Raw genomic sequence first — 24,000 nt, 5'->3', positions numbered from 1 at the left:
ATCTGATTTTCATGTTGTGATTAAGAACGTAGTTTCACCCTCCTCCCCCGTTCTTTCTCATGGTGCTTTTTCAAAACATTTTTGGAACTTGTATATAATCTGCACATTCCTTTGTGATTCCATTCTTTCTATAGATTTTGCAGTCAGAGTGAGGGGAGGGGCATGTCAATGAGCAATTGCTGCTTGGGGAAGTAGGTGTTAAAAAACACAGATTATACCTTTTTAGGTAAAGAAAATTTTCTTTAGCAAACTTGTTTATATCTACGTTCCCTTCTACCTAATAGTCTTAAGGAACCAGTGCCCGGTAGACACTTAATGAATACTTGTTGATGGACTTACCAGTTAAATTCAAAGTGGATCATTATCCTTCAGATTCTTAAGCTAAATGTCAGTCATCAGATATCCCGGCTGGGTAAAAACAAAAGTTGGGTCAAAAATCAGATGTGCTTAGCACTACTAAATAATGAGAAAAATCCTTTTCAGGCAAAGATTTTTTTTTTTTTTGAGGATAGTTGCTTTACAGTATTATGTTGGCCTTTGCCATATATCCGTGGAGTCATAAGAGACACAACTGAGCGACAAACACACTGCCATATAGCAACATGAATCAGCCACAAGTATACGTATGGCCCCTCCCTAAGATAATTTTTTTTAAAGATACTTCTTAAAAATGATACTGTGTGTACACATCTGAAGATGTCTGCCACTTTCCTCTAGATACGCTGGTTAACTGGACAAATTGAAAGTATGACCTGAGTAAAAAAGAGCTGGTATTTTATAGAGCTAATATGGAAGTTAATTATTGAATTAAAATGCGAACAGGTAAAGTTTATATTCTGGAAATAAGGTGTTGCATCAGCAATTTGAAGAAAAACATTTTTTGAACTTTGAAGTAATGTTTATCAGTATGATAGTTAATAGCTAGAATTGCAACCCACTCCAGTGTTCTTGCCTAGAGAATGTCAGGGATGGGGGAGCCTGGTGGGCTGCTGTCTGTGGGGTCGCACAGAGTCGGACACCACTGAAGCGACTTAGCAGCAGCTAATATTTATCCCAAGTAGTATAACATTTAATTATTGGAGGAGAAAATGGCAACCCACTCCAGTGTTCTTGCCTGGAGAATCCCAGGGACTGCTGGGCCTGGTGGGCTGCTGTCTATGGGGTCGCACAGAGTCGGACACAACTGAAGCGACTTAGCAGCAGCAGCAGCATAACATTTAATCAACACAGCAATCCTATAAAATAGGTTCTCATTTTATTCCCATGTGAAGATGAGGAAACTGAGTCGTTGTTACTTGACTTTCTCATACTACTGGCAGTATGCTAAGCCATGTGTTCTGTTTGACTCCCACTTCAACCTCTGTGGTGTGCTGCTGCCACTGCAGATACATCCCTCGTGTCTTTCCAGAGCTGTGAAGGATCTGCTTTGGTCTCAACAAGAGGAACCTTGTCTTTGTTGATAGGTTTCAGTGTTGGTATTCTCGGTGGGAACTGTATCCTTTCATTCTTCTGATTGGCTGTTGTTTCTCAGGATTCTTTTCCTGCCAAGGATATTTCTTAGTTTCTCTTTACTACTGTTTTATTTATTATTTGTTATTTATCATTGATATTTTGATAGATGTACTGTTTGAACAGGTGATATTTTTGAAAGTATTTATGACAAAATAGAACCTTTTTGTTGTTCATTGTTTGAAATAGAATCACTCTATGGTTAGTAACTTTTAGGTTTGTTAGGTTCAGTTCAGTCGCTCAGTCATGTCCGACTCTCTGCGACCCCATGGACTGCAGCACGCCAGGCCTCCTTGTCCATCACCAACTCCCAGAGTTTACTCAGACTCATGTCCATTGAGTCTGTGATGCCATCCAGCCATCTCATCCTCTGTCATCTCCTCCTCCCGCCTTCAATCTTTCCCAGCGTCAGGGTCTTTTCAAATGAGTCAGTTCTTTGCATCAGGTGGCCAAAGTATTTGTTAGGTTGCTGCTGCTAAGTCACTACAGTCATGTCCGACTCTGTGCGACCCCATAGACGGAAGCCCACCAGGCTCCCCCATCCCTGGGATTCTCCAGGCAAGAACACTGGAGTGGGTTGCCATTTCCTCCTCCAATGCGTGAAAGTGAAAAGTGAAAGTGAAGTCGCTCAGTCATGTCCGACTCTTAGCAACCCCAGGGACTACAGCCTACCAGGCTCCTCCGTCCATGGGATTTTCCAGGCAAGAGTACTGGAGTGGGTTGCCATTGCCTTCTCCGTTGTTAGGTTGCTACTACATATTAAATGTCACCGGAGGTCTGTGAAATCTTTGTAGACACTGTGACAGTTCTTTTGCACATAATGGTATTTGCGTTTACATTATATACTTTCAAAATGAGAATGTTGTTTTCCCTCTCAGGAATATATCTTACTTGTTTGTAAAATGTGGAGAAGGTTGCATAATATAACCTTTTAGGGGCTCTGTTAGCTTGAGCACTGAAATTCTGTAAGTCTGTAATAGTTTCAGAATAGGAATATGATTAAATATTAAGGGTTTTTGCTTAATAAAGTTACACACTGGCATAGATGTTTTCTCTATATCCCCTTCCCTGCTTCTCATTGCAAAAAAAAAGTACAAATAGGAAATTTTTGCCCAATTGGCTTGAGAGAAAGGCTCTAGGTTTTATTTGTATATAAGATGTGTATAAAATTAAAATCTTTTTCACTAATAGTTTGTGAAAGACAGTGTCTCTTACAGTATTGTCTCCGCTTGGTCACTCCTCAGATCAGAGGGTCTCAAATTGTGATCCCTATGAACTTTGAAGAGATCACTGATAATGTTACTTACAAGTGTTGCTGTTATCTCTCGTGTGAATGCCAACAAGTTTCTTCCCCAGATTCCTCTCTTCTGTAATATTTTTGTACTTTTAATTGTAGTTGTTCGGAAAATATATTTCAAAAAGCTCATGAATTCAGTAACACTTAAATGATTTTTTGTTGAAATTAATGATATTTGTGTACTTTTGAGTATAATTAGGTCATTGGTCCTAGTGAAGTATTTTATAATTGAAAATGTATTTTTTTAAGCATTAATTTAGCACTCTTGGTACATATGTACTATGTACTAGAATAGTAATTTGTAAAGTATGGTCAACTATTATTTATTACTTCCTTATTGGAGTAGTTTGTCAATTTTATATTAAATCCATGTTGGGATATTTCTCCTTGTCTCCTCTGGCATCTGGTTCTTTCATACTATTTCCATCTTGCTGTGTAATATCAACACTCCCCATTACAGTTCAGACAGGCATTTATTCTGAAGTTAAGTATTAAAACTCCACACCAACATTGACTTCTTTATCTACTGATTGGAAAGAGATGGCATGACTTTGGGAGTTAGAGAAGTCTAGATCTAGGTGTGGCCTTGGGTGGGTAATTTAAACTTTTTGAGCCTTAGTTTCATGTCTAGGATTGTAGTACCTATCTTGCTAAGGGTTGTCATGGACTAGTGATGTACATGAAGAGCTAAGTACGCCGCAAGGCTTGTGAAAAATAGTGAAAGTCGCTCAGTTGTGTCCTACTCTCTGCAACCCCATGGACTATACAGTCCATAGAATTTTCCAGGCCACAATACTGGAGGGGTAGCATTTACTTTATCCAAGGTAGCTTCCCAACCCAGGGATCAAACCCAGATCTCCCACATTGCAGGTTGATTCTTTACCAGCTGAGCCACCAGGGAAGCCCAAGAATACTGGAGTGGGCTTCAGTATTCTTCTCCAGCAGATCTTCCCAACCCAGGAATTGAACCGGGGCCTCCTGCATTGCAGTCTGATTCTTTACCAACTGAACTTTCAGGGAAGCTCAAAAGACAATTAATCACTGTCAGTTCCCTTCCTCCTGTCTGCTCAAAATGCTTTCTTCCTTAGACTTCATTTCTCTGAAAAATTTTGGGGAGATCTTCTTTGGGCTCTTTTCTTTTTTAAACAGCAGGTCTCCCCTTAGTTTGTTTCTCAGTGTCTGTGGTTTCCACCTGAAACTCATTCATACTTCCTTTAGAACATCTTTCTAAATGATGTACAGATGACATAGATTTATCTAGTAGAGAATTTCTCTGTTAAAATGTCCTGATTTCATCTAGAAGAGTAGGTCTTGTATGTTGGGAAGTCGTGGTATTCTTGGCTAACAACGTTTTTTTTTTGTTTGGTAGGACATAATGAAACATTTAATTCTATTGCAAAGTCTGAAAACAAGTGGACTAACTGAAATTAGAATATTATTTATGTAGCATGAAATTAGTTCTCTGAGGAAAACCAAGCGGTCAGATTGCCCATAAGTATGTTTGTATGTATAAATTGGTTATTTTAGATAAATTAATGAGAAAAGTTAAAATTGAGAAAGCTCTGTTAAACTTTATTTTTCCTTACAAAATAGATAAAAATCCATCTTAGTGGTAGAATACTTTGATCTGGCTTGGGAAACTTCAACTGAAAATGTGTCTGCCTACTCGAAATAGGCATCCCCCCACCCCCCCTCCACCGAACTCCATGTATCTTTAGGTCTCCTGGGCTCAACCTCCCCCCCAGCCCATTTTCTCATGGCTTAATTCTAATCCTTTACCAACTTTTATACTCTATGTGTATTTCATGTTCCCTCTTTCATTTTGAGCTTTTATTTAAACTTACGGATTCTCCTTCGTAAATATCCTGGAATCCATTCCCGCTTCTTTATCTCTGTACTCTGCTCTTAACACCGTATTATCTTTTTCCTGGTCTGCTGTAGCAGTTTCCTAAGATGTCTCCCTGCTTTGGTCTTACTCTACCCATTCTCAGTTTGCTTCCACACCGCTATGGAGTAATTTTTCTAAGCCACAGATCTGACTACATCATGCGATTCTCTATCTGAAAACCCTTTAGTAACTGCTGTTGCCCTTAAGATTAAATGTGCTCCAGCGCATAGTGAACAGGCTGTAGTGATAATCTCCTGTCTCTCTCCATCACCTTTGCGAACCTCATATTTCTGTTCTGAGCTTCCATACCCACGGTGAACATGGTGAATTACTGTAGCCATCTTTTCTGGAGTGCCAGTATCTTTGTGCTGCCATGAGTTTGAATGCACTATCCAGAAGATCCTCGTCTGCCTGGCAATTTCTTACCTGGGACTTGCTTGCATTGTCATCTTTGTAACCTCTCTCTCCAGGTTAATTCACCATTTCCTTCTCTGTTCCCACAGCATTTTGTAGACATAGACTCTTGCTGTGATTTACATACTTCTTTGTCCATTCCACCTTTTTTAATCATCCACTTTATTTTTGAATTACATAGTGTGGCTTTTCTTTCTTTTTAAAAAATATTTTATTTGGTTGTGAACTCTTCATTGTGGTATGTGGAATCTAGTTCCCTGACTAGGGATTGAACCTGGGCCCCTTGCACTGGGAGCGCAGAGTCTTAGCCACTGGACCACCAGGGAAGTCCCTTGTCCTTTCCATCTTAATGTGAATTTCTTTGGATAAGAGACTATTTTCATCTGTTTTTGCCTGCTATGTAGAAGATTTTTCATAAATACTGAATAAATGGATTTGGTAGAAAATACTGGTTTATATTTAGAAGAGTGTTAGTTGTCATCCTAAATTTTTTATGTTAACATTTAATATTTTGTTCTAAAGATGGTGGAACCAGGGCAAGATTTACTGCTTGCTGCTTTGAGCGAGAGTGGAATTAGTCCAAATGACCTCTTTGATATTGATGGTGGAGATGCGGGGCTTGCAACTCCAACACCTACCCCTCCCATACAGCAGGTAAGAGTTTTCCAAAGCATCTGTAAAAAATGAATTTAAAAAAAAAAAATGAATTTTTTCTTAGTTTTATTTTCTGTTATAGAAATAGGTATTAATAAGTTAATTTTAAATATGCATGTGAACATTATTTTTATGTTGAGTGTTAGTGTTCATTCACAAGGTGGAAAATAACTTGTAGTGCAAATCAAGATGTTTTCTGCTTTGATATATGGTGATATAAAAGCAAGAGATGAATTGCTTAGAGTTATTATGGGAGGACCACTAATCTCAATACTTGTCTTTGTACTTTATAGGAACATTTTTCTGAGATTTCACACATTTTTCATTTTTTGTGTAGGTTTTACGATACACATTCTCTGAAAGCAAAAATAAGATTCTGGTGTTAGTGTAGTTTAATGAAGATATTATGCTTATAAATATTGTTATTTTGTACCTGGTATCAGTGGTTTTACATTCCATTTGAATGTAAAGCTTGGATTTTTTTTTTTTTTTTAATTTTAATGAAATAAATACATCTCTTGTTCTTGAAACAGAATTCACTGCCATCATTCTTTGTTTCTTTCTCTGATGTTTTCTCTCCAGTCAGTGCCACTTAGTGCATTAGAACTAGGTTTGGAGACTGAAGCAGCAGTTCCTGTTAAACAAGAACCAGAGACGGTACCTACTCCAGCACTTTTAAATGTTAGGGTAAGAATTATTTAGATTTGGCATTGCTATGAAAATAGTTTAGGATTATAGTCATAAAATAACCTTTATTATAAAATAGTTTATTTTACTAGTTCTGCTTTTTGCTGCTTTCCCAATATTTACTCTCACCTACTTTCACGACTGAGGACTGAACTGAATTTTATAAAACATTTCTTTCACTCTTCTGTTATGTTGATCAAAAGATAGGAAAAAAACATTTTTTTAGTTTATTTATTGAAAATGATCAAGAATTCATGAAGTAAAGATGAACTACACATTATCCCATTACATTTTTCATTTTAATCAGTTTGGTCCATTGGCACATATAATAATTACTATGCTTTAAATGTAGAGTTCCTCATCTTGCTTTAAACATAGCAGTTTTGTTGTTGGCAGCTATGCCTTATGGGGTCTCAGCTTCCCCTATCAAGAATTGAACCCTGGCCCTGGCAATGAAAGCCTGGAATCCTAACCACCAGGGCATCAGGGAACTCCCTAAACATAGAAATTACTTATTTAAGAGCCCTAGTGGTATAAATTATTAGATAAACTGTTAGGTTAAAATTTGATGACTTTGTGATAAAGTATTATTGAAAGTTACATCAGATTCTTGTTAGAAAAGCCATGGAGAAATAACAGATACTTTGAAGAGGGCAGAAAGTAGAAATAGATTTAAATTTATAAAAATATCTTAGTTGTACTTTAGTTGTAGAAGTCATAGACATACTGTTATCCTCAGATCTTGACTTTTTAAAAAATTTTTGTCCAGTTCCTAACTCCCATTCCCAACTAAAAAAGATAAAATGCTATATAGCTTTGTCTTAGACTCAAAGGAAGAATCCATATTATCACTAATATTTGTAATTTACCTGGGTGGATTTTTCATATGTCATAGGAACTTAAAACTCTGCTTGGTGGCTTTATCTTAGTAAATTAAACATCAGTATAGTCTGTGCAGTAGACAAAAAACACTCTATAGGAATCATAGAATGTTAGACATGAAAAATGATCCTCAGTGATTTGCCTAGGGTTATCTTATTAGTTGAAGCGGTGCTGGGATTAGAAATTATGTTCCTAGTCCTTGTGTTATGTAGGGTTGCTGTACATCACAGCTTACTTAGGATACTCTCATTTTATGCTTGCTGCCCTCAGCATTACTGCTATACCTTCTTTACCTTAAAGTGGTGTATTTTAACTTGGCTGTAGTTTAGTTGCTAGGTCATGTCCGACTCTTTGCCACCGCGTGGACTGTAGCCCTTCAGACTCCTCTCCATGGGATTTCCCAAGCAGGAATACTGGAGTGGGTTGCCATTTCATTCTTCAGGGGATCTTCCCAACCCAGAGATGAAACCAGCACCTCCTGTATTGGCTGGTGGATTCTTTACCACTGAGCCACCAGGGAAGCCCTTTAACTAGGTAGTTTATAGCTAATGATTATTAGAAATGAAGTGCCAGTGGTTAGCTAAGATTCTTAAGTCAGTTTTAGATTTTTAAATGGCCTCCTCTGTTTATGGATATGAGTTGCACTAGAGAGTAAAGCGGAGAAGGCAATGGCACCCCACTCCAGTACTCTTGCCTGGTAAGATGGATGGATGGAGGAGCCTGGAAGGCTGCAGTCCATGGGGTCGCTGAGGGTTGGACATGACTGAGCGATTTCCCTTTCACTTTTCGCTTTCATGCATTGGAGAAGGAAATGGCAACCCACTCCAGTGTTCTTGCCTGGAGAATCCCAGGGACGGGGGAGCCTGGTGGGCTGCCGTCTATGGGGTCACACAGAGTCGGACACGACTGAAGTGACTTAGCAATAGCAATAGAGAGTAAAGAATTTTTCACAGGTGTGATGTATATGGTTTTCTTTTCTAGCAGCAGCCTCCATCTACTACAACATTTGTGCTGAATCAAATAAATCAGCTTCCAACCTTGGGATCTACAATTGTAATGACTAAGACACCACCTGTAACCACGAATAGGCAAACCATCACTTTAACGAAGTTCATTCAGACTACTGCAAACACACGCCCTTCAGTCTCAGCACCAGCAGTACGAAATGCCATGACTTCCGCACCTTCAAAAGACCAAGTTCAACTGAAGGACCTGCTAAAAAATAATAGTCTGAATGAACTCATGAAACTGAAGCCACCTGCTAATATTGCTCAGCCAGTTGCAACAGCAGCTAGTAAGTCTTTGTTTTCAGTAGTGTCAACTTGCTGCCTTTGTTAAGATATGTCAGTGTGTTTTCAGGGGTGTACTTAGGTCTTGAAAGAACTGAGCATGAAAGATGACGTCTGCATGACTCTCCTTCAAGGGAGCAAACATTTAAAAGCTTTAAGCTTTGAGATAATGTGTGGAATTGAGAAGCTACATTAACACCATGAGATCTCAAGTTTTGTATATTGTGAATAGCTGGCTGACATATTTCTCAGTCCTTTAAATCATTGCTTCTCAAACTTTATACCTGTGAGTCACCTGGGGATCTTTTTATTTAAAAAAAATTATTTATTTTGGCTGCTCTGAGTCGTCTTTGTTACTTATTGGCTTTCTCTGGTAGTGACGAGCAGGGACTCCTCTCTAGCTGCTGTGCTTAGGCTTCTCATTGGAGTCACTTCTCTTGTTGTGGAGCACACACTCTAGGGTGCTTGGGCTTCAGTAGTGTGGCTCTCAGACTCTAGGGTATGGACTCAGTAGCTGTGGTGCATGGGCTTGGTTGCCCATGGCATGTGGAATCTGCCCAGACCAGGAATCTAACCCATGTCCCCTGCATTGGCAGCCTGATTCTTAACCACTGGACTACCAGGGAAGTCTTTACATGGGAGTCTTGTTAAAAAACAGAATCAGATTCAATAGGTCTGGGGTGGGGCCCAAGATTCTGCGTTTCTAACGAACTTTTTAGAGTTGCTGTTACTGGTGGTCTTTGGACCATGCTTAAGGTAACGGGCTGATGCTTTGCTCTAATTCCTACAGTTTTATGATCTTACCTGTCATTAGCTTCATTGCTTGTTGGTAGTTGTGTTTTTAGTAAATTTTTTTTAAAATAAACTTTTATTGTAAACTAATTCACTATATTTTCTTCTAAGTGAGCACTCATAATGCTTTTTAAATAATAGCTTTATTGAGGTAATTCACATACCATTGTACCTTCTAAAGGGGTACAAGTCAGTGGATTTTAGTATATTCACAAGAATTGTTCAATTACCACTAGGTAATCTAATATTTTAAGTGTAGGTTTAGATCTAAAGAGAAAAAGCTCAACAGTGGTTTGATCACTTTTTTTAGAAATTCATTTGTGTGTAAAGAATGTAAATTTTACAGTTAGTTTTTCTTTATAGAGTGGCTTATTTATTCCTCAGTTATTTAAGAGATAATTTGTTTGTTTATTTTTGGCTGAATTGGGTGGCTTGCTGGATCTTAACTCCCTGACCAGGGATCAAACCTGTGCCCTTGGCAGTGAAAGCATGGAGTTCTACCACTGGACTGCTAAGGAATTCTCAAAATGTGAACTCTTGAGAAGGATAGTCTTTCTTTCCTTTTTCTATTGAGTTAAATAGTATTTGCCTGCCTGCCTGGTGATGTATACTAATATGTAACATTCCATTCGGCCCTTGGAATGAGGTTATAGATACTGAGTAGAGAGTTCCTCCTTCCACACAACTGCTTTATTTCCAGCTGTGGGAGATAATGTTTTAACATCTGATGCAGACTGTATGTAATTTTGCAGCAGAATTGATTGCTTGGAAGTTCTAATGTCCTTGCATTTATGAAGTAGAGGGCTGGGGCATTCTGAAGGAATGGGCAAGGAGTGTTTGTAGAGTGATGCAGAACTAACATTGTCTCCAGTGACAAATGTAATAAAAAAAATATCAGATAATCTAACCTTTCCGTTTGAGTCCATACTGTTGTGCTTTATGGCTGTAGTTTTACTCTCAAGGTTACTGTCTTGAACTAACTGGAGCCTGGCAACTTGATGCTCATTGAGAAATCGTTTTAACTATCTTAGGACTGATTTCCAACCTTTGTCATGGAGAGCAGGACCATGCATCTGATCTGAAATGGCTCTTGGGAGACTTAGGGCTGGTCAGCAGTTAGTGGAAGCTGGTTTTCATTAAAGTCTGGGTTTAATGAGGAGAAAGACTACTGCTGTGTCATTGTGAGGAAAGAGTTTAGAGAGCAAAACAGGGTAGATTTGAAGTTGACCAAGTAATATCTAGTACAATAACATCTACATCCAATGTAACAGTTTTTAAAAGACAGATGACTGCAAGTCAAGGCCATCCTTGTGTGGAAGCCTGAGAAATTGTCATACTGGAGGAGGGACGAAAAAGAAACATGATAAATGAATGCTGAAGATAAACTAACTTCTGTGTTGTAGGAGAGGGTCATTTTTTTATTGAAAGGGAAGAAAGATAAACAATGAAATAACAAAGAGCAAGGTTTTGCATGTTCTCTGTCTCTCTTGTCTTTTGTTTTTGGCTGCCCTGTCTGGCTTGTGGGATCCTAGTTCCATGGCCAGGGACTGAACCCAGGCCCTAAGCAGTGAAAGCATGGAGTCCTAACCACAGGACCACCAGGGAATTCCGTGCCTGTTCTCTTCTATCTGTGTGGATATTGCCCCTTTTGCAGTCCTTAGCCCTTTGGGTTTCTCTTTGGATTCTGGTCTCTCAGTTGAGCTCCAGTCCTTTCTATGAAACTGTTCACTGGCTCTTTGATGTGAAACAAATCTGTGTCCCCAAGCTTAAATTTATTATTTCTGTACCAGCTTCTTTATCTTTCTAACGCTTTAATCCTAGTCATTGTGTAGTCCAAAGTGACAGGCCACCAAAGTACTTCCCATCTTTTGATAGAGTACATAAACAAGATGCTGATGCATTCTCCTGATGCGATTTCCACACTGATCTCAAGAATACCAGTACTGGGAATGCTTCAGGGATGGCTGGAGGCTGGTTACAGGGGTTCTGGGTTTCTCAGTCAAGCAGTTCTGCTTTGATTGAGAGGTTCTGTTTTTAATGTTTAAAAAAAGTGTGTAAACCACTAAGAAGCCCAGGTTCTTTGTTTGGATCTTTATTCTGAGGGAAGGAAGACCAGAGTTCCTTGATTTTTTAAAATTTTTTTCTCCCTAATTAAAAGAAATAATTATTTTGTCTGAAAGTTAATAATTACCTCCAGATCAAGTGAGATTGACTGTCTCTGTGATAACACCAGGTGTTGGGTTTTTTTTTTTTTTTTTAATGAACTAAGTGAAGTGTCTCAGAATAATGCTAGCCTTTGGTAATTGTTTTGAAATAAACTGCCAAATAGTGTTCTGGTTGAGGTGTCTTTTTAATAAATAGTTTTCAAATTTCCTGTACACACATTTCTTTTTGTTTTCAATTCTTATCTGCATAATGACATGTAGCTTTGAATATTTTTATCCTAACGCTTAATTGGAAATAAGCAGATTTGTATTCTTTGGTTTGTGAAGTGGGTAAACTTTACTGAATTTTTTTTAAACTGTAGGAAAAACGTTTGTTTGAACAATGTCTTGTTCTAAAATGTAAGTTGTCTCTCCTCATCAGCTGATGTAAGCAATGGCACAGTAAAGAAAGAGTCTTCTAATAAAGAAGTAGCAAGAATATGGATAAATGACATGAAAATGAGGAGTTTTTCCCCAACCATGGTGAGTTTCAAAAATTGTATCTCTGTTTTTGTGTGGTATGAAGATATACTTGGCTCTACCCTTGGCTAAGTGTATTTTTTTAGGTGAAGGAGAGTGTCTTAGCCACATAAACTAAGCATTAAACCTCACTGGAATAAACTAATGTGTTCTAAACAAGGTGATTGTAACTTGCATATTTGATAGAGTATTACATAAAATACTAACACCTTTTTTATTGTAAATCTTGTCTGATAAGTAAAAAAGACAGTGTGGGGCTAACCAAAAGTATTTCATAGTTATAGTCATTTTAGGATTGAGCCTTATTATATAGCTAGTTATGAACTGTCAGATATATAATGGTTTAATTGTAAGCAATTACATGATAACTTTTTAAAAATTTATTTTTAATTGTAGGATAATTGCTTTACAATGTTGTGTTGGTTTCTGCCGTACATCAACATGACTCAGCCATAGGTACATGTATCTCCCCTCTCTCTTGAACCTCCCTCAACCTCCCACCCTATATAATAACTTTTTTTTTTTTTTATTACATTTTGAAAGTGCTATATGCTTCAGGTAAATTGATACTATCAGCTCAGTCTTCAGTCGTGTGCAACTCTTTGCGACCCCGTGGACTGCAGCACGCCAGGCCTCCCTGTCCATCACCAACTCCCAAGAGTTTACTCAAACTCATGCCCATTGAGTCGGTGATGCCATCCAACCATCTCATCCTCTGTTGTCCCCTTCTCCTCCCGCCTTCAATCTTTCCCAGCATCAGGGTCTTTTCAGATGAGTCAGCTCTTCGCATCAGGTGGCCAAAGTATTGGAGTTTCAGCTTCAACATCAGTCATTCCAATGAATATTGATGACTGATTTCCTTTAGGATGGACTGGTTGGATCTCCTTGCAGTCCAAGGGACTCTGAGGAGTCTTCTCCAACACTACAGTTCAAAAGCATCAATTCTTCGGCACTCAGCTTTCTTTATAGTCCAACTCTCACGTCCATACATGACTACTGGAAAAACTATAGCCTTGTCTAGACAGACCTTTGTATGAAAAGGCAAAAAATTGATTCTATACCTGTATTTAATAATTGCACAGTGTTTAACCCTGCCTCTGTGAGGTGGTTTCTGGTTCCCCCTTTTAATAAACATAATTTAACACCACGTGGTTTAAGTAGTAATAGAAGGTACAGCAAGAGGTGTGTTGTGATGCTCGCAATAAGGATTATGAGTCTGGAGGAAAATGAGACTCAGGTGGCCTGGTAGGAGTTCAGTTTATGGAGGAGGTGTCATGGAGTTGGGGTGTTGAGTATGGAGAATCTGAGAGGGCATATTAGGAAGGGAGCTACAGCATCAATAGGCATAAAGAAGGTGGTAGCTATGTGCTTAGGATACTTGGCTTGCAGGAAGAAATTGGAATGGTTGATTGGGGGCTCTGTGGAAGGTCTTGAGTTTGTTAGACTTGGGACTTGGAGCAGCCCCAGTGAGGGCGACTGGATGGAAGTAGAGGGACTGGTTAGTGACTCAGGATGGATTGGGAGGAAACAGATTAGGTGGTTGTCAGGTAATCCAGAAAGGAAGTAACAAGGAACTAAACTTGGGGAATTTCAGAGGTGATTGGAAACGGTAAGGGGAAAGAAAAAAAATAAGAAAATAAGAGGTGACTGTATATAACGATACCAGAGGATTGGTAAGACTGGGAATGGAATTTGGACTTGGAGGGACAGCAGAGCAACTTGTGCCTGAGGTTTTGAACGGGGACCAGGAGAATAAGTCCTGGCAGTATCAGTTTACTTAGTGATTGTGTGCCAACAGCTTACTTGAAAGTTGATTTTTTGAAAATAAGAATATATTTTTCTTAAAGATTTTAGTGTTCAAGTTTCTAGTCCAGCCCATGTTACCCATAACATGTCAAAAGTTCTATATTGTCCTAGTAGTTAAGTGACATCTAACAGTGCAAACTGGTAGCTTGTGGACCAGAACCACTTGACATGTGTTTTGTTTGGCCTCCACATTATTTTGAAAAATCTTGACTGTGTCGCTAACACACAAAAATACCTAGAGTTGTAGTGAGCATCTACTGTGTGTTAGTCACATGTTCCCCATGTGCCACAGTTTCCCTCCCCTTCATTTTGCTCCTTCACCCTAAGCTTGGTGTCAGTTGCCACTTTTCTATCCAGCTGGCTTAGAAATATTACTTGTCTGGTCCCTGAATTTTGTGACCAGCTAATCCTCCTATTATATCTGTGGTAAAAAAAAATTTTTTAAGGTAAAGGGAGAAGGGAGGCTGGTCATTTAGTATAGTATATATTTCTGTTTTATAGGTGAAGAAGAGGTCCAAAGAGGGGGTAGGGAGGACTGAGGATGTAGTGATTTGCCCAAGGCTACACAAATTCAACAGAATTGGGGTTTGTGTCTGTTTCTTTGGCCAGCCGCATTTGGTCTCATTTCTGAAACTGGGTTTCATTTTAGTATACTTCCTGAGAATATTCAGAGTTTTTTTTTTTTTTTTTTCCTAAAGGACTTCATGGATTGATGTTGGCTGAATGTTTATCTGTCATCTCCCTATTCCTTCCCACATTTGTTGAGTATCTGTGTGTCATCATATTCTGCTCTAGATTAAGTAAAAATAAGTAAAAATGAAACAGAAGCCTGATATTACCTTTTAATACTATTTTATCCTTGGCATTACATGTAGATCCTAACTGGGTTTTCTCTTTCTATTTCTCTGGTCTCACAGCTTCTCCCTACATTCTTCCTTGATTAAGCCCTCATTCATAAAGAGCTTCCCTTTATAGTTTGCTGGTAGTGAAAAGAAGCTTTTTTGGGGCTTCCTCTCCCCTATTTCTCCCTGTCTCTACCCCTTTAAGATTCTGTAGAGGAATACAAGGTATGGCTATAGTGGCCATTCACTCACTTTGCCCAGGACTGTCTGGGCTTCTCCTGGTCTGCTGTTCTCCTGGTGTAGTTACTAATAACTCATCATTTTACTCTGAGATGTGCCAGTGTTTGGAGAGTAGATGATGTGGTATTGTTTTTGTGTCTGTGGAGACACAGACGTCTGAAATAAATTCTGTGTTTCAGAAGAACATTTAAACTCCCGAGTTTTCTGGGGTTTTGGTTTTAGGACCCGAGGGAAAGAAAACAGATGGAGGTTGAAGTGAAAAGAGACTGGGAGTGAGACTTACAGAGAGTCCCTGCCAATGAGGTTGTAGAATGTGCTGCTGGGGCTCAGCCACCATTTTTCTCCAAACCTCTTGTTCTTTCTGTTCTTGGAATGGAGAGTGAGGACTGAAGGTTAGAGAGACATCTGGGCATCAGGGAGGCTGGTGGGCAGTGTTGAAAGGGAAACTGGTTTGAGAAGGTGGTGGAGCCCTGTGGTGATCCCATGTGTGTGTTTGTGATGATATCACATCACAGATTGTGCTCATCATTAGAGAAGCAGGGAAGCCATAGAGTATGACCTAGATTTTAGGAACTATAGAATGGCATGTCCTGCTTCCAAGATGAAGGTAGTGGGTATTCCTGCAGAAGAGGATTTGTGTGTGTTGGTTGGGCCTCCATTCTGTTGACTTACTTGATTTTGCTCTCTCTGTGTTACAGAAGGTCCCTGTTGTGAAAGAGGAAGATGAACCAGAAGAAGAAGACGAAGAAGAAATGGGTCATGCGGAAACCTATGCAGAGTATATGCCAATAAAATGTATGTCTTTGAGATTTGTTAAAATAATGAAAAACCTCTGGGTTCCTTTCAAACTTAAAAACTTTTCCCCACACATTGTTACCTATTAGGATCTGTCCATGTTGGGTACCTCAGGATTTGATAAGTATGAGCTGTGTATGAATATGTTTTAAAATAGCTACATGAAAATTCTACTGTGAGTTTTAATTTCCCTACACAAATTTAGAACTTTGTTTTGGAATGAAGTCTTAAAACCAAGAGTAAAAAAGCTTATTCCTTTCAAGTTAATTTTGCTCATATCAGCGGTGATTATAAAATCAGAGTAAATTACAGAGATGTAAACATATATCTTAGCGTTATAGTTTATACAGCTTATCTAAAACAAGCTATAAAAGCATGGGAATCTTAAAATAAAATGTGCTATTTGAATTCAGTGGCTTAAATTAACACCATTTCTTCCTCTTTTCCCCACAAGGACCGTGATTCAGTTTTTGTTTTGTTTTTTTTGAAGTGGCCAGTATATTAAGTTGAAAATTAGTAATTTTTAGTTTATATATAAATTTTTTCACGTTTTCATTTTCTGAGGGTAATAAAATGGGAAAATGTATGGCTAGAATTTGTTTCTCATACACTCTGGGTTTCTATAAAACGTCACTAATAAGACCACTTAAACTAAAAATCTGTTTACCAACTGTATATGGATTCTAGTTCCCTACTTTGTAGATCATTTAAAATGAACGTAACCTAGGAGTGTGCTCTGCTACTGTGGAGAACCTCGTGGTATGAATTGAGATTGTATTTTCCTAGATCTTTTTAATCAGCGAGTCTCTTTCTATAAATTTATTTTAACTGGAGGATAATTACTTTACAATGTTGTGTTGGTTTCTGCCGTATAACATGAATCAGCCATGCTATGCTTAATCGCTCAGTCATCTCCGATTCTTTGCAGCCGTATGGACTGTAGCCCACCAGGCCCCTCTGTTCATGGGGATTCTCCAGGCAAGAATACTGGAGTGGGTTGCCATCCCCTCCTCCAGGGGTTCTTCCCAACTCAGGGATCGAACCCAGGTCTCCTGCATCGCAGGTGGTTGCTTTACTGTGTGAGCCACCAGGGAAGCCCGAATCAGCCATGTCTCTATGAATCCCCTCCCTGTTGAGCCTCCCCCAACCCTCACAAGTCTCTGTTTAAACCATAGGTAGTTGGTAATTAGATCACGTTAGTTAAGTTTAACAGTACTTTACATCATTCGGTGACTTTATATAGGATCCCAGGGTTACTTACATTTCTCTGTCAGAGGAGAAATGCTATAATATTTTATGATAAGAGTGGAAGTGTTATTACTCAGAATAATTAAAATGAAGTATTTTTAAACCTTTGTTTAGTAAAAATTGGCCTACGTCACCCAGATGCCGTAGTTGAGACTAGTTCTTTATCCAGTGTTACTCCTCCTGATGTTTGGTACAAGACATCTATTTCTGAAGAAACCATTGATAATGGCTGGTTATCAGCATTACAGCTTGAAGCAATTACTTATGCAGCCCAGGTAAGCCATAATATTTTTTAACTAGGTACAGTTTTTATCTTTAATCTTAGTTCACATTATATACTAGTTTTAATTCAAAGTTTTCCTTGAATGAAAACCTTGTGAATGTGATTTTTTTTAGTTTTATGAAATGGATAGGATTTATGAAATAGATAGTTTTATGAAATGAAAAGAATAGCATGGATTTGGTGACTGCATTTAGAGTGGAAATGATAAATTGTCATAGCCTTTCTGGGACTCACTGGGAACATGTATTAAAATTAAAAATGTGTATATCCTTTGACCTAACAGTTCGGTTACTGGAACTGGGAGTCTCTTTCATGGAACTATTAGATAAGAACATATGTATCAGGCTATTTGTTGCAGCTTTTTTCCCCTAGAGACTGAAAGCTAGACTAGATTTGAAAGCTCACACCCTTGGGGAGTGATTGAATAAACTTTGGTATTACCATATGGGTGTTGTACTAGCTTTTATCTTATGCCAGTTGTCTTTGAGAGGATTTCTGATATACTCCATTTTTGTAAAATAAATATGCAACCATCCACTATATTTATGTGTTATAAAAAGGTTTGTATTTGATTGTATAGTCATTGAAAAATTATGGAAGAATGCTCACCAGTTTGTTAGCTTTAGTTACCTGCTGCACGCGAGGGTAGCAAGGGAAAAAAACAAAGTCAGACTTTGAAGATAGGGCAGACTTGGTTCCCGACCACCACAGTACAGCAAACATTGTATAAAATGAGCCACATGAACTTTTTTGTCTCCCAGTGCATGTAAAACTTAGTGTTTACACTATGATGTCTGCTAAGTGTACAGAAGCACTGCTGCTAAGTCGCTTCAGTCGCGTCCGACTCTGTGCGACCCCATAGACGGCAGCTCACCAGGCCCCACTGTCCCTGGGATTCTCCAGGCAAGAACACTGGAGTGGGTTGCCATTTCCTTCTCCAGTGCATGAAAGTGAAAAGTTCCAGTGCATGAGAGTGAAAAGTAAAAGTGAAGTCGCTCAGTCATGTCTGACTCTTCCCGACCCCATGGACTGAAGCCTACCAGGCTCCTCCATCCATGGGATTTTCCAGGCAAGAGTACTGGAGTGGGGTGCCATTGCCTTCTCCAATAGGCAGTGGAGAAGATAACAATAGCATTATGTCCCCCCCAAAAAAATATATATACCTTAATTTAGAAATAATGCTAAAAAATGCTAATCATCACTTGGGCCTTCAGCAAATTGTAATCTTTTTGGTAGTGCAAGGTCTTAGTGTTGGTGTTAATGGCTGCTGACTGATCAGAATGGTCGCTGCTGAAGGTTGGAGTGGCTATGGCAGGTTTTTAAAATGAGATTGCAATGAAATTTGCCTCATTGATTCCCTCTTCTTTTCACTAATCATTTCTCTGTAGCACGCAGTGCCGTTTGATGACATTTTACCCACACTGGAACTTCTTTCAGAATTGGAGTCAGTCCTCAAACTGTGCCACTGCTTTATCAACTAAGTTTACGTGATAGTCTAGATCCTTTGTTGTCATTTCAACAATCTTCACAGCATTTTCATCAGGAGTAGATTCCATGTCAAGAATCTTTCTCCACTGAAGTCTTGAACTCCTCAGAGTCATTCATGAGGATTGGGGTCATCTTCCAAACTCCTGTTAATGTTGATAGTTTGACCTCTTCCCATGAATCACGAATGTTCTTCCTGGCATCTAGAATGGTGATTCCTTTTTCAGGAAGTTTTCAATTGATTTTGTCCAGATCCATTAGAAGAGTCACTATTTCTGGCAGTTACAGCCTTACAAAATGTGTTTCTTAACGAGTAAGACTTGAAAGTTGAAATTACTCTTGGGTTCATGGATTATAGAATGGCTGTTGTGTTATAAAGTGGGCATGAAAGTGACATTGATATCATTGTGTGTCTCCATCGGAGCTCTTGGGTACATCATCAGTGAGCAGTATTTGAAAGGAATCTTTTATTCTGAGCAGTAGTAGGTCTCAACAGTGGCTTTCGTATATTCAGTAAACCATGTTGTAAACAGATGTACTGCTCTGTTGTTCCATTTGTAGACCACAGGCAACATAGATTGAGCATAATTCTTAAGGGCCCTAGGATTTTTGGAATGGTAAATGAGCATTGGCTTCAGCTTTAGGTCACCAGCTACATTAACCCCTCATAAGTCAGCCTGTCCTCTGAAGCTTTGAAGCCAGGCATTGACTTCTCTTAAGCTGTGAATACCCTAGATGGCATCTTCTTCAAATAGAAGGCTATTTCATCTGCATTGGAAATCTGTTGTTTAATGTTGACACTTTTACCCTATTATCTTCTGGATAACTTGGTTTAGCTTCTACATCAGCACTTGCTGTTTCTCCTTGTGCTTATGTTATGGAGAAGACTCCTTAAACCTCATGATCCAGCCTCTATTAGCTTCTTCTGCAGCTCTCACCTGGCTGTCTTCATAGAATTAGAGAATCCAGGCCCTGCTCTGGATGAGGCTTTGGCTGAAGGGAATGTTATGGCTGGTTTGGTTTTCTATCTCAACCACTAAAAGTTTAATATCAGTAATAAGGCTGGTTTTCTTTCTTATTGTTTGTTCACTGAAGTAGCACTTTTAGTTTGCTTTAAGACCTTTTTCTTTTCACAACTTGGCTGTTTGGAGCAAGAGTCCTAGTGTTCAGCCTATTGTGGCTTTCAACACGCCTTCCTTATATTATAATCATTTCTAGGGAAGATCCCTGGCTGCCCAGTGGTTAAATCTCTGTACTTACAATACACAGGGTGTGGGTTCCATCCCTGATCAAAGAACGAAGATTCCACATGCCCTGCAGCCTGGCCTTAAAATAATCATTTCTAGCTGTTGATTTAAAGTGAGAGACATGGTAGCCCTTCCTTCTACTTGAATGCTTAAAGAATCCATTAAGTAGAGTTATTAATTGGTCTAATTTCAATACTGTTGTGTCTCAGGAAATAGGCCAAAAGAGAAAGAGATGGGGGAAATGGTCAGTGAGTGAAGCAGTCACAGTACACACAATGTTTATTAATTATGGACAAAGTTCATGGCACCCTGAAACAATTACAATAGTAACATCAAAGATCACTCATCACAGATCATAGTAACAAACATAATAATAATAATAAAAGTTTGAAGTATTATGAGAATTACCAAAATGTGATACAGACATGAAGTGAACAAATGCTTTTGGAAAAATGGCACCAATAAAATTGCTTGATACAGCATTTCTGTCAATTCGTTAAAAAAAAAAAAATGCTGTTTCCCAGAAGTGCAGTTAACAGTGCATGCAGCAAAATGAAACAAAGTATTCCTGTATAGTAAATATAGTTTCCACACTAAGCTAACTGTATGTCATTTGTATAAAAATAGACAATGTTAATATATTGCTAAAATAATATGAGAAACCGATCACCAAAATATCTAAAGGAATAGATTAATTATCAGCATTTTCATTTTCAGCAACATGAAACGTTCCTACCTAATGGAGATCGTGCTGGCTTCTTAATAGGCGATGGTGCTGGTGTAGGAAAAGGAAGGACAATAGCAGGAATCATCTATGAAAATTATTTGTTGAGTAGAAAAAGGGCTTTGTGGTAAGTGCTAAAGACTGTCTGTGGGAACTTTCATTTGCAAATGACCAGCATATGGGGATGGGTCTTAATGAGTAGATGTATTTTTTTAGAAGTGTCAAGGCCTGATTTTATTTATTCCTGAATACTGCTAGAATGATAGGATTTGCATTTAATTTGTGTATTTTTTTTTCCCTTTCTTTTTTATAGGTTCAGTGTTTCAAATGATTTAAAGTATGATGCTGAAAGAGATTTGAGGGATATTGGAGCAAAAAACATTTTGGTCCATTCATTGAATAAGGTATGAAAGTCTTCTATTCAGTTGGTCATTCAGTAAATATCTGTGAGACAAGAATGATAGTTTCCACTTTGTAGGGTTGTTAAGAGGATTAAATGAGTTATTTCACAAAAAGTATAGTGAGTGCTAGCCACAACTGTTGATTTTTGGTTTAGATAATGTGCCAGGTAGGGTTATGTAGTGGCAAGTAAAATAGGCATTTTCTCTTTTTATGGAGTTTATTCTCTCAACCTTCAGGGTTTTTTTTCATTTATTGTTTCTGCTTATAAAACTACTATTTATGGATGAAACTAATACACTGAGTGTAAGAGTGCAGTGTAATAGAGCTGTATGGACAAGTAGTATAGTATGTCCGTTGCATCATGAATTGTGGTTTGGAGACTGGTTTAGATATTTGTATATTCAATGAACTTGTATACCTGTACCTGTGTTAATGTTAAAACAGTTCTGTCATTTGGAAGAAAAGTTTCACTTTCCAGAAGCACAGTTTAATGTTCATTTAGCAAGTTTTTATTGGCCTTCTACTAGGCACCAATTCCTGGAGCCTAGTTTGCCTAGGCTAACAAACCTAATTCCTGTAGGCACTTCTCTGCAGGCCTTTGACAGTGAGTAAATGTGCATCTAGTCCTAAGTGAGTAAATGTACAGACTAGTCCTAAGTTGCTTCAGTGTTGCTCTGCCCATCAGTGACTTTTTTGGGGATGAGATTTACTGAATGGGTTGGTAGGTAAAAGTATTATGTCTTAGATAATTACCAACAGTTCAAAACTAAAACATGTAATGGGCATCTAGCAATATTTTTAATTTCTGAGTCAGTATAATTGAGGAGGGCTGCAGTGACTATTGATCATAATTCTTATATATCCCTCAGATCTTAATTACAGTGTTTTGCATATAGAAAATACATAGTAAATATTGGTAGAATGAATATTGTGCCTTTTTCTTGGGGAGAGTTTGGTTTGTAATGTTTTTTGAGGATAGACTTTGAAAACTGGATCCTTATAATTTTATATACATACACACACGTGTGTGTATGTGTGTATGTACTTGTGTGTGAGAAATTTTGTGTATGATAAAGAGGTCCTTTGACTTTCCTAAAGCCCATCATGGTACCATCATTTCCCTGCTGTATAGATTTGGGTGGGATAAATACTTCAGAGACAAAAGTGTATTGGTACCATCATTTCCCTGCTGTATAAATTTGGGTGGGATAAATATTTCAGAGACAGAAGTGTATTAAGTTCTTCCCTTTTCTTTTTCAGTTTAAATATGGAAAAATTTCTTCCAAACATAATGGGAGTGTGAAGAAGGGTGTTATTTTTGCTACCTATTCTTCCCTTATTGGTGAAAGTCAGTCTGGTGGTAAATATAAAACGAGGTTAAAACAACTTCTACATTGGTGCGGTGATGACTTCGATGGAGTGGTATCCTTTCCAACAAATTTTATATTTTTTAATGACATGAAAGTTAATGTAATATATGGGAATTCTGAAGTTAAGTAAAAAGATTGCTGGAATGAGAGCTTTAATGATTACATAGCTTGCAAGGGAGTCAGATAGTTGATTCTGTTTTGTAGCTGTCATATATGAGGCCACTGTTTAGTTCCTGCTTTAGGAAAATGTTAATAGGTATGGGACATGCTGAATATGCAGCCTTAAAATAGAATGTGGACCTAAATACCCAGAAGTACCCAGCTTTGTAAGATTTATAACAGATTAATATGATTGGAGCCAATGGTTCTAATGGAGTGGTGGACCCAAGAACTGTATCAGTGCTAGCAAAATGGCAGAATTCATACAGCATCAAAGTTGTCCTGTGAGAGCTTTGGCACCTAGTGATGTCTGAAGAAGTTACGAAACTCCTTTCAGCCACCTGAAGGACAGTATAACAGCAGTTAATCAAAAAGAAAAACCACAGGCCCTCTCCAACCCCCCATTTGATTTAAGCAGTCTTCATTTTCCACAGTAGTAACTTTTTTTTTGTATCTAGAAGAAGATTTAAATATCTAGTTAAGATTAGTGCCAAATTCAGTGAATGCCTCTGTGGCTAGCACAGGGGCAAAAATCAAGGAGAAGAATCACATAGAGGGCTTTGTTTATATTTGTAACTTTAAAAAAGGAAACAGGCTGCAGCAGATAACAGTAAAATGTTAAGGTTTGATGAAACCAGATGATAGGTGTATGGGTGTTAGTAAAAAAAAACAAAAAATTCATGTGCAGGGGCTTGTTACCAACAGCATCCCTCCCCATGATAATCCTGATTTATTTTCACTCCAGAATTGTTTTTCTGTTTTTTGTTTGTTTGTTTACTCTTTAGGACTCTTGCATGTTTCCCCAGGCCTCAGGGAAATAAAAGTTAAGTCTTTCTGAGATTAGAGACACTTGGTACTAAAGTGACATGTTCCTTAATTTATTCTTTACAGATAGTTTTTGATGAATGTCATAAAGCAAAAAACTTATGTCCTGTTGGTTCTTCAAAGCCAACCAAGACAGGCTTAGCAGTTTTAGAACTTCAGAACAAATTGCCAAAAGCTAGAGTTGTCTATGCTAGTGCCACTGGTGAGTATTTATTTAAAAGATACAGGTATCTTTTTACATGTTAGTTTTTCAGCTGTAATATGTTTTTTTGGGGGGTTTTTCAGGTGCTTCTGAACCACGAAATATGGCCTATATGAACCGTCTTGGAATATGGGGTGAGGGAACTCCATTTAGAGAATTCAGTGACTTTATTCAGGCAGTAGAACGGAGGTAATGGAATTTACAGTGTACATTATTTGTTCTCAGTAGCAATCTAAAAGAGGTATTTTGCTAAAATCTCTTCCATGTATGTTAAAG

At 38.3% G+C, this 24,000-nt stretch overlaps 1 protein-coding gene across 1 annotated transcript in view; it reads left to right on the top strand.

The window, feature by feature from the left end:
• SBNO1 (strawberry notch homolog 1) overlaps positions 1 to 24,000 on the top strand; it is a 57,060-nt gene that overhangs the window by 2,970 nt on the left and 30,090 nt on the right. The window contains 11 exon segments of the mRNA XM_027566973.1: positions 5,631 to 5,762; positions 6,345 to 6,449; positions 8,313 to 8,625; positions 11,999 to 12,099; positions 15,683 to 15,779; positions 17,142 to 17,302; positions 20,760 to 20,893; positions 21,080 to 21,170; positions 22,429 to 22,590; positions 23,589 to 23,724; positions 23,808 to 23,913. Of these exon segments, the coding sequence (XP_027422774.1) occupies positions 5,631 to 5,762; positions 6,345 to 6,449; positions 8,313 to 8,625; positions 11,999 to 12,099; positions 15,683 to 15,779; positions 17,142 to 17,302; positions 20,760 to 20,893; positions 21,080 to 21,170; positions 22,429 to 22,590; positions 23,589 to 23,724; positions 23,808 to 23,913 (1,538 nt within the window).

This window comes from Bos indicus x Bos taurus, chromosome 17 (assembly GCF_003369695.1).
Source record: "Bos indicus x Bos taurus breed Angus x Brahman F1 hybrid chromosome 17, Bos_hybrid_MaternalHap_v2.0, whole genome shotgun sequence".
NCBI classification, from domain to species: Eukaryota; Metazoa; Chordata; class Mammalia; order Artiodactyla; family Bovidae; genus Bos; species Bos indicus x Bos taurus.
Note: the sequence above shows the minus strand (reverse complement) of the source record. Positions and strands in the feature narration are given on the sequence as shown.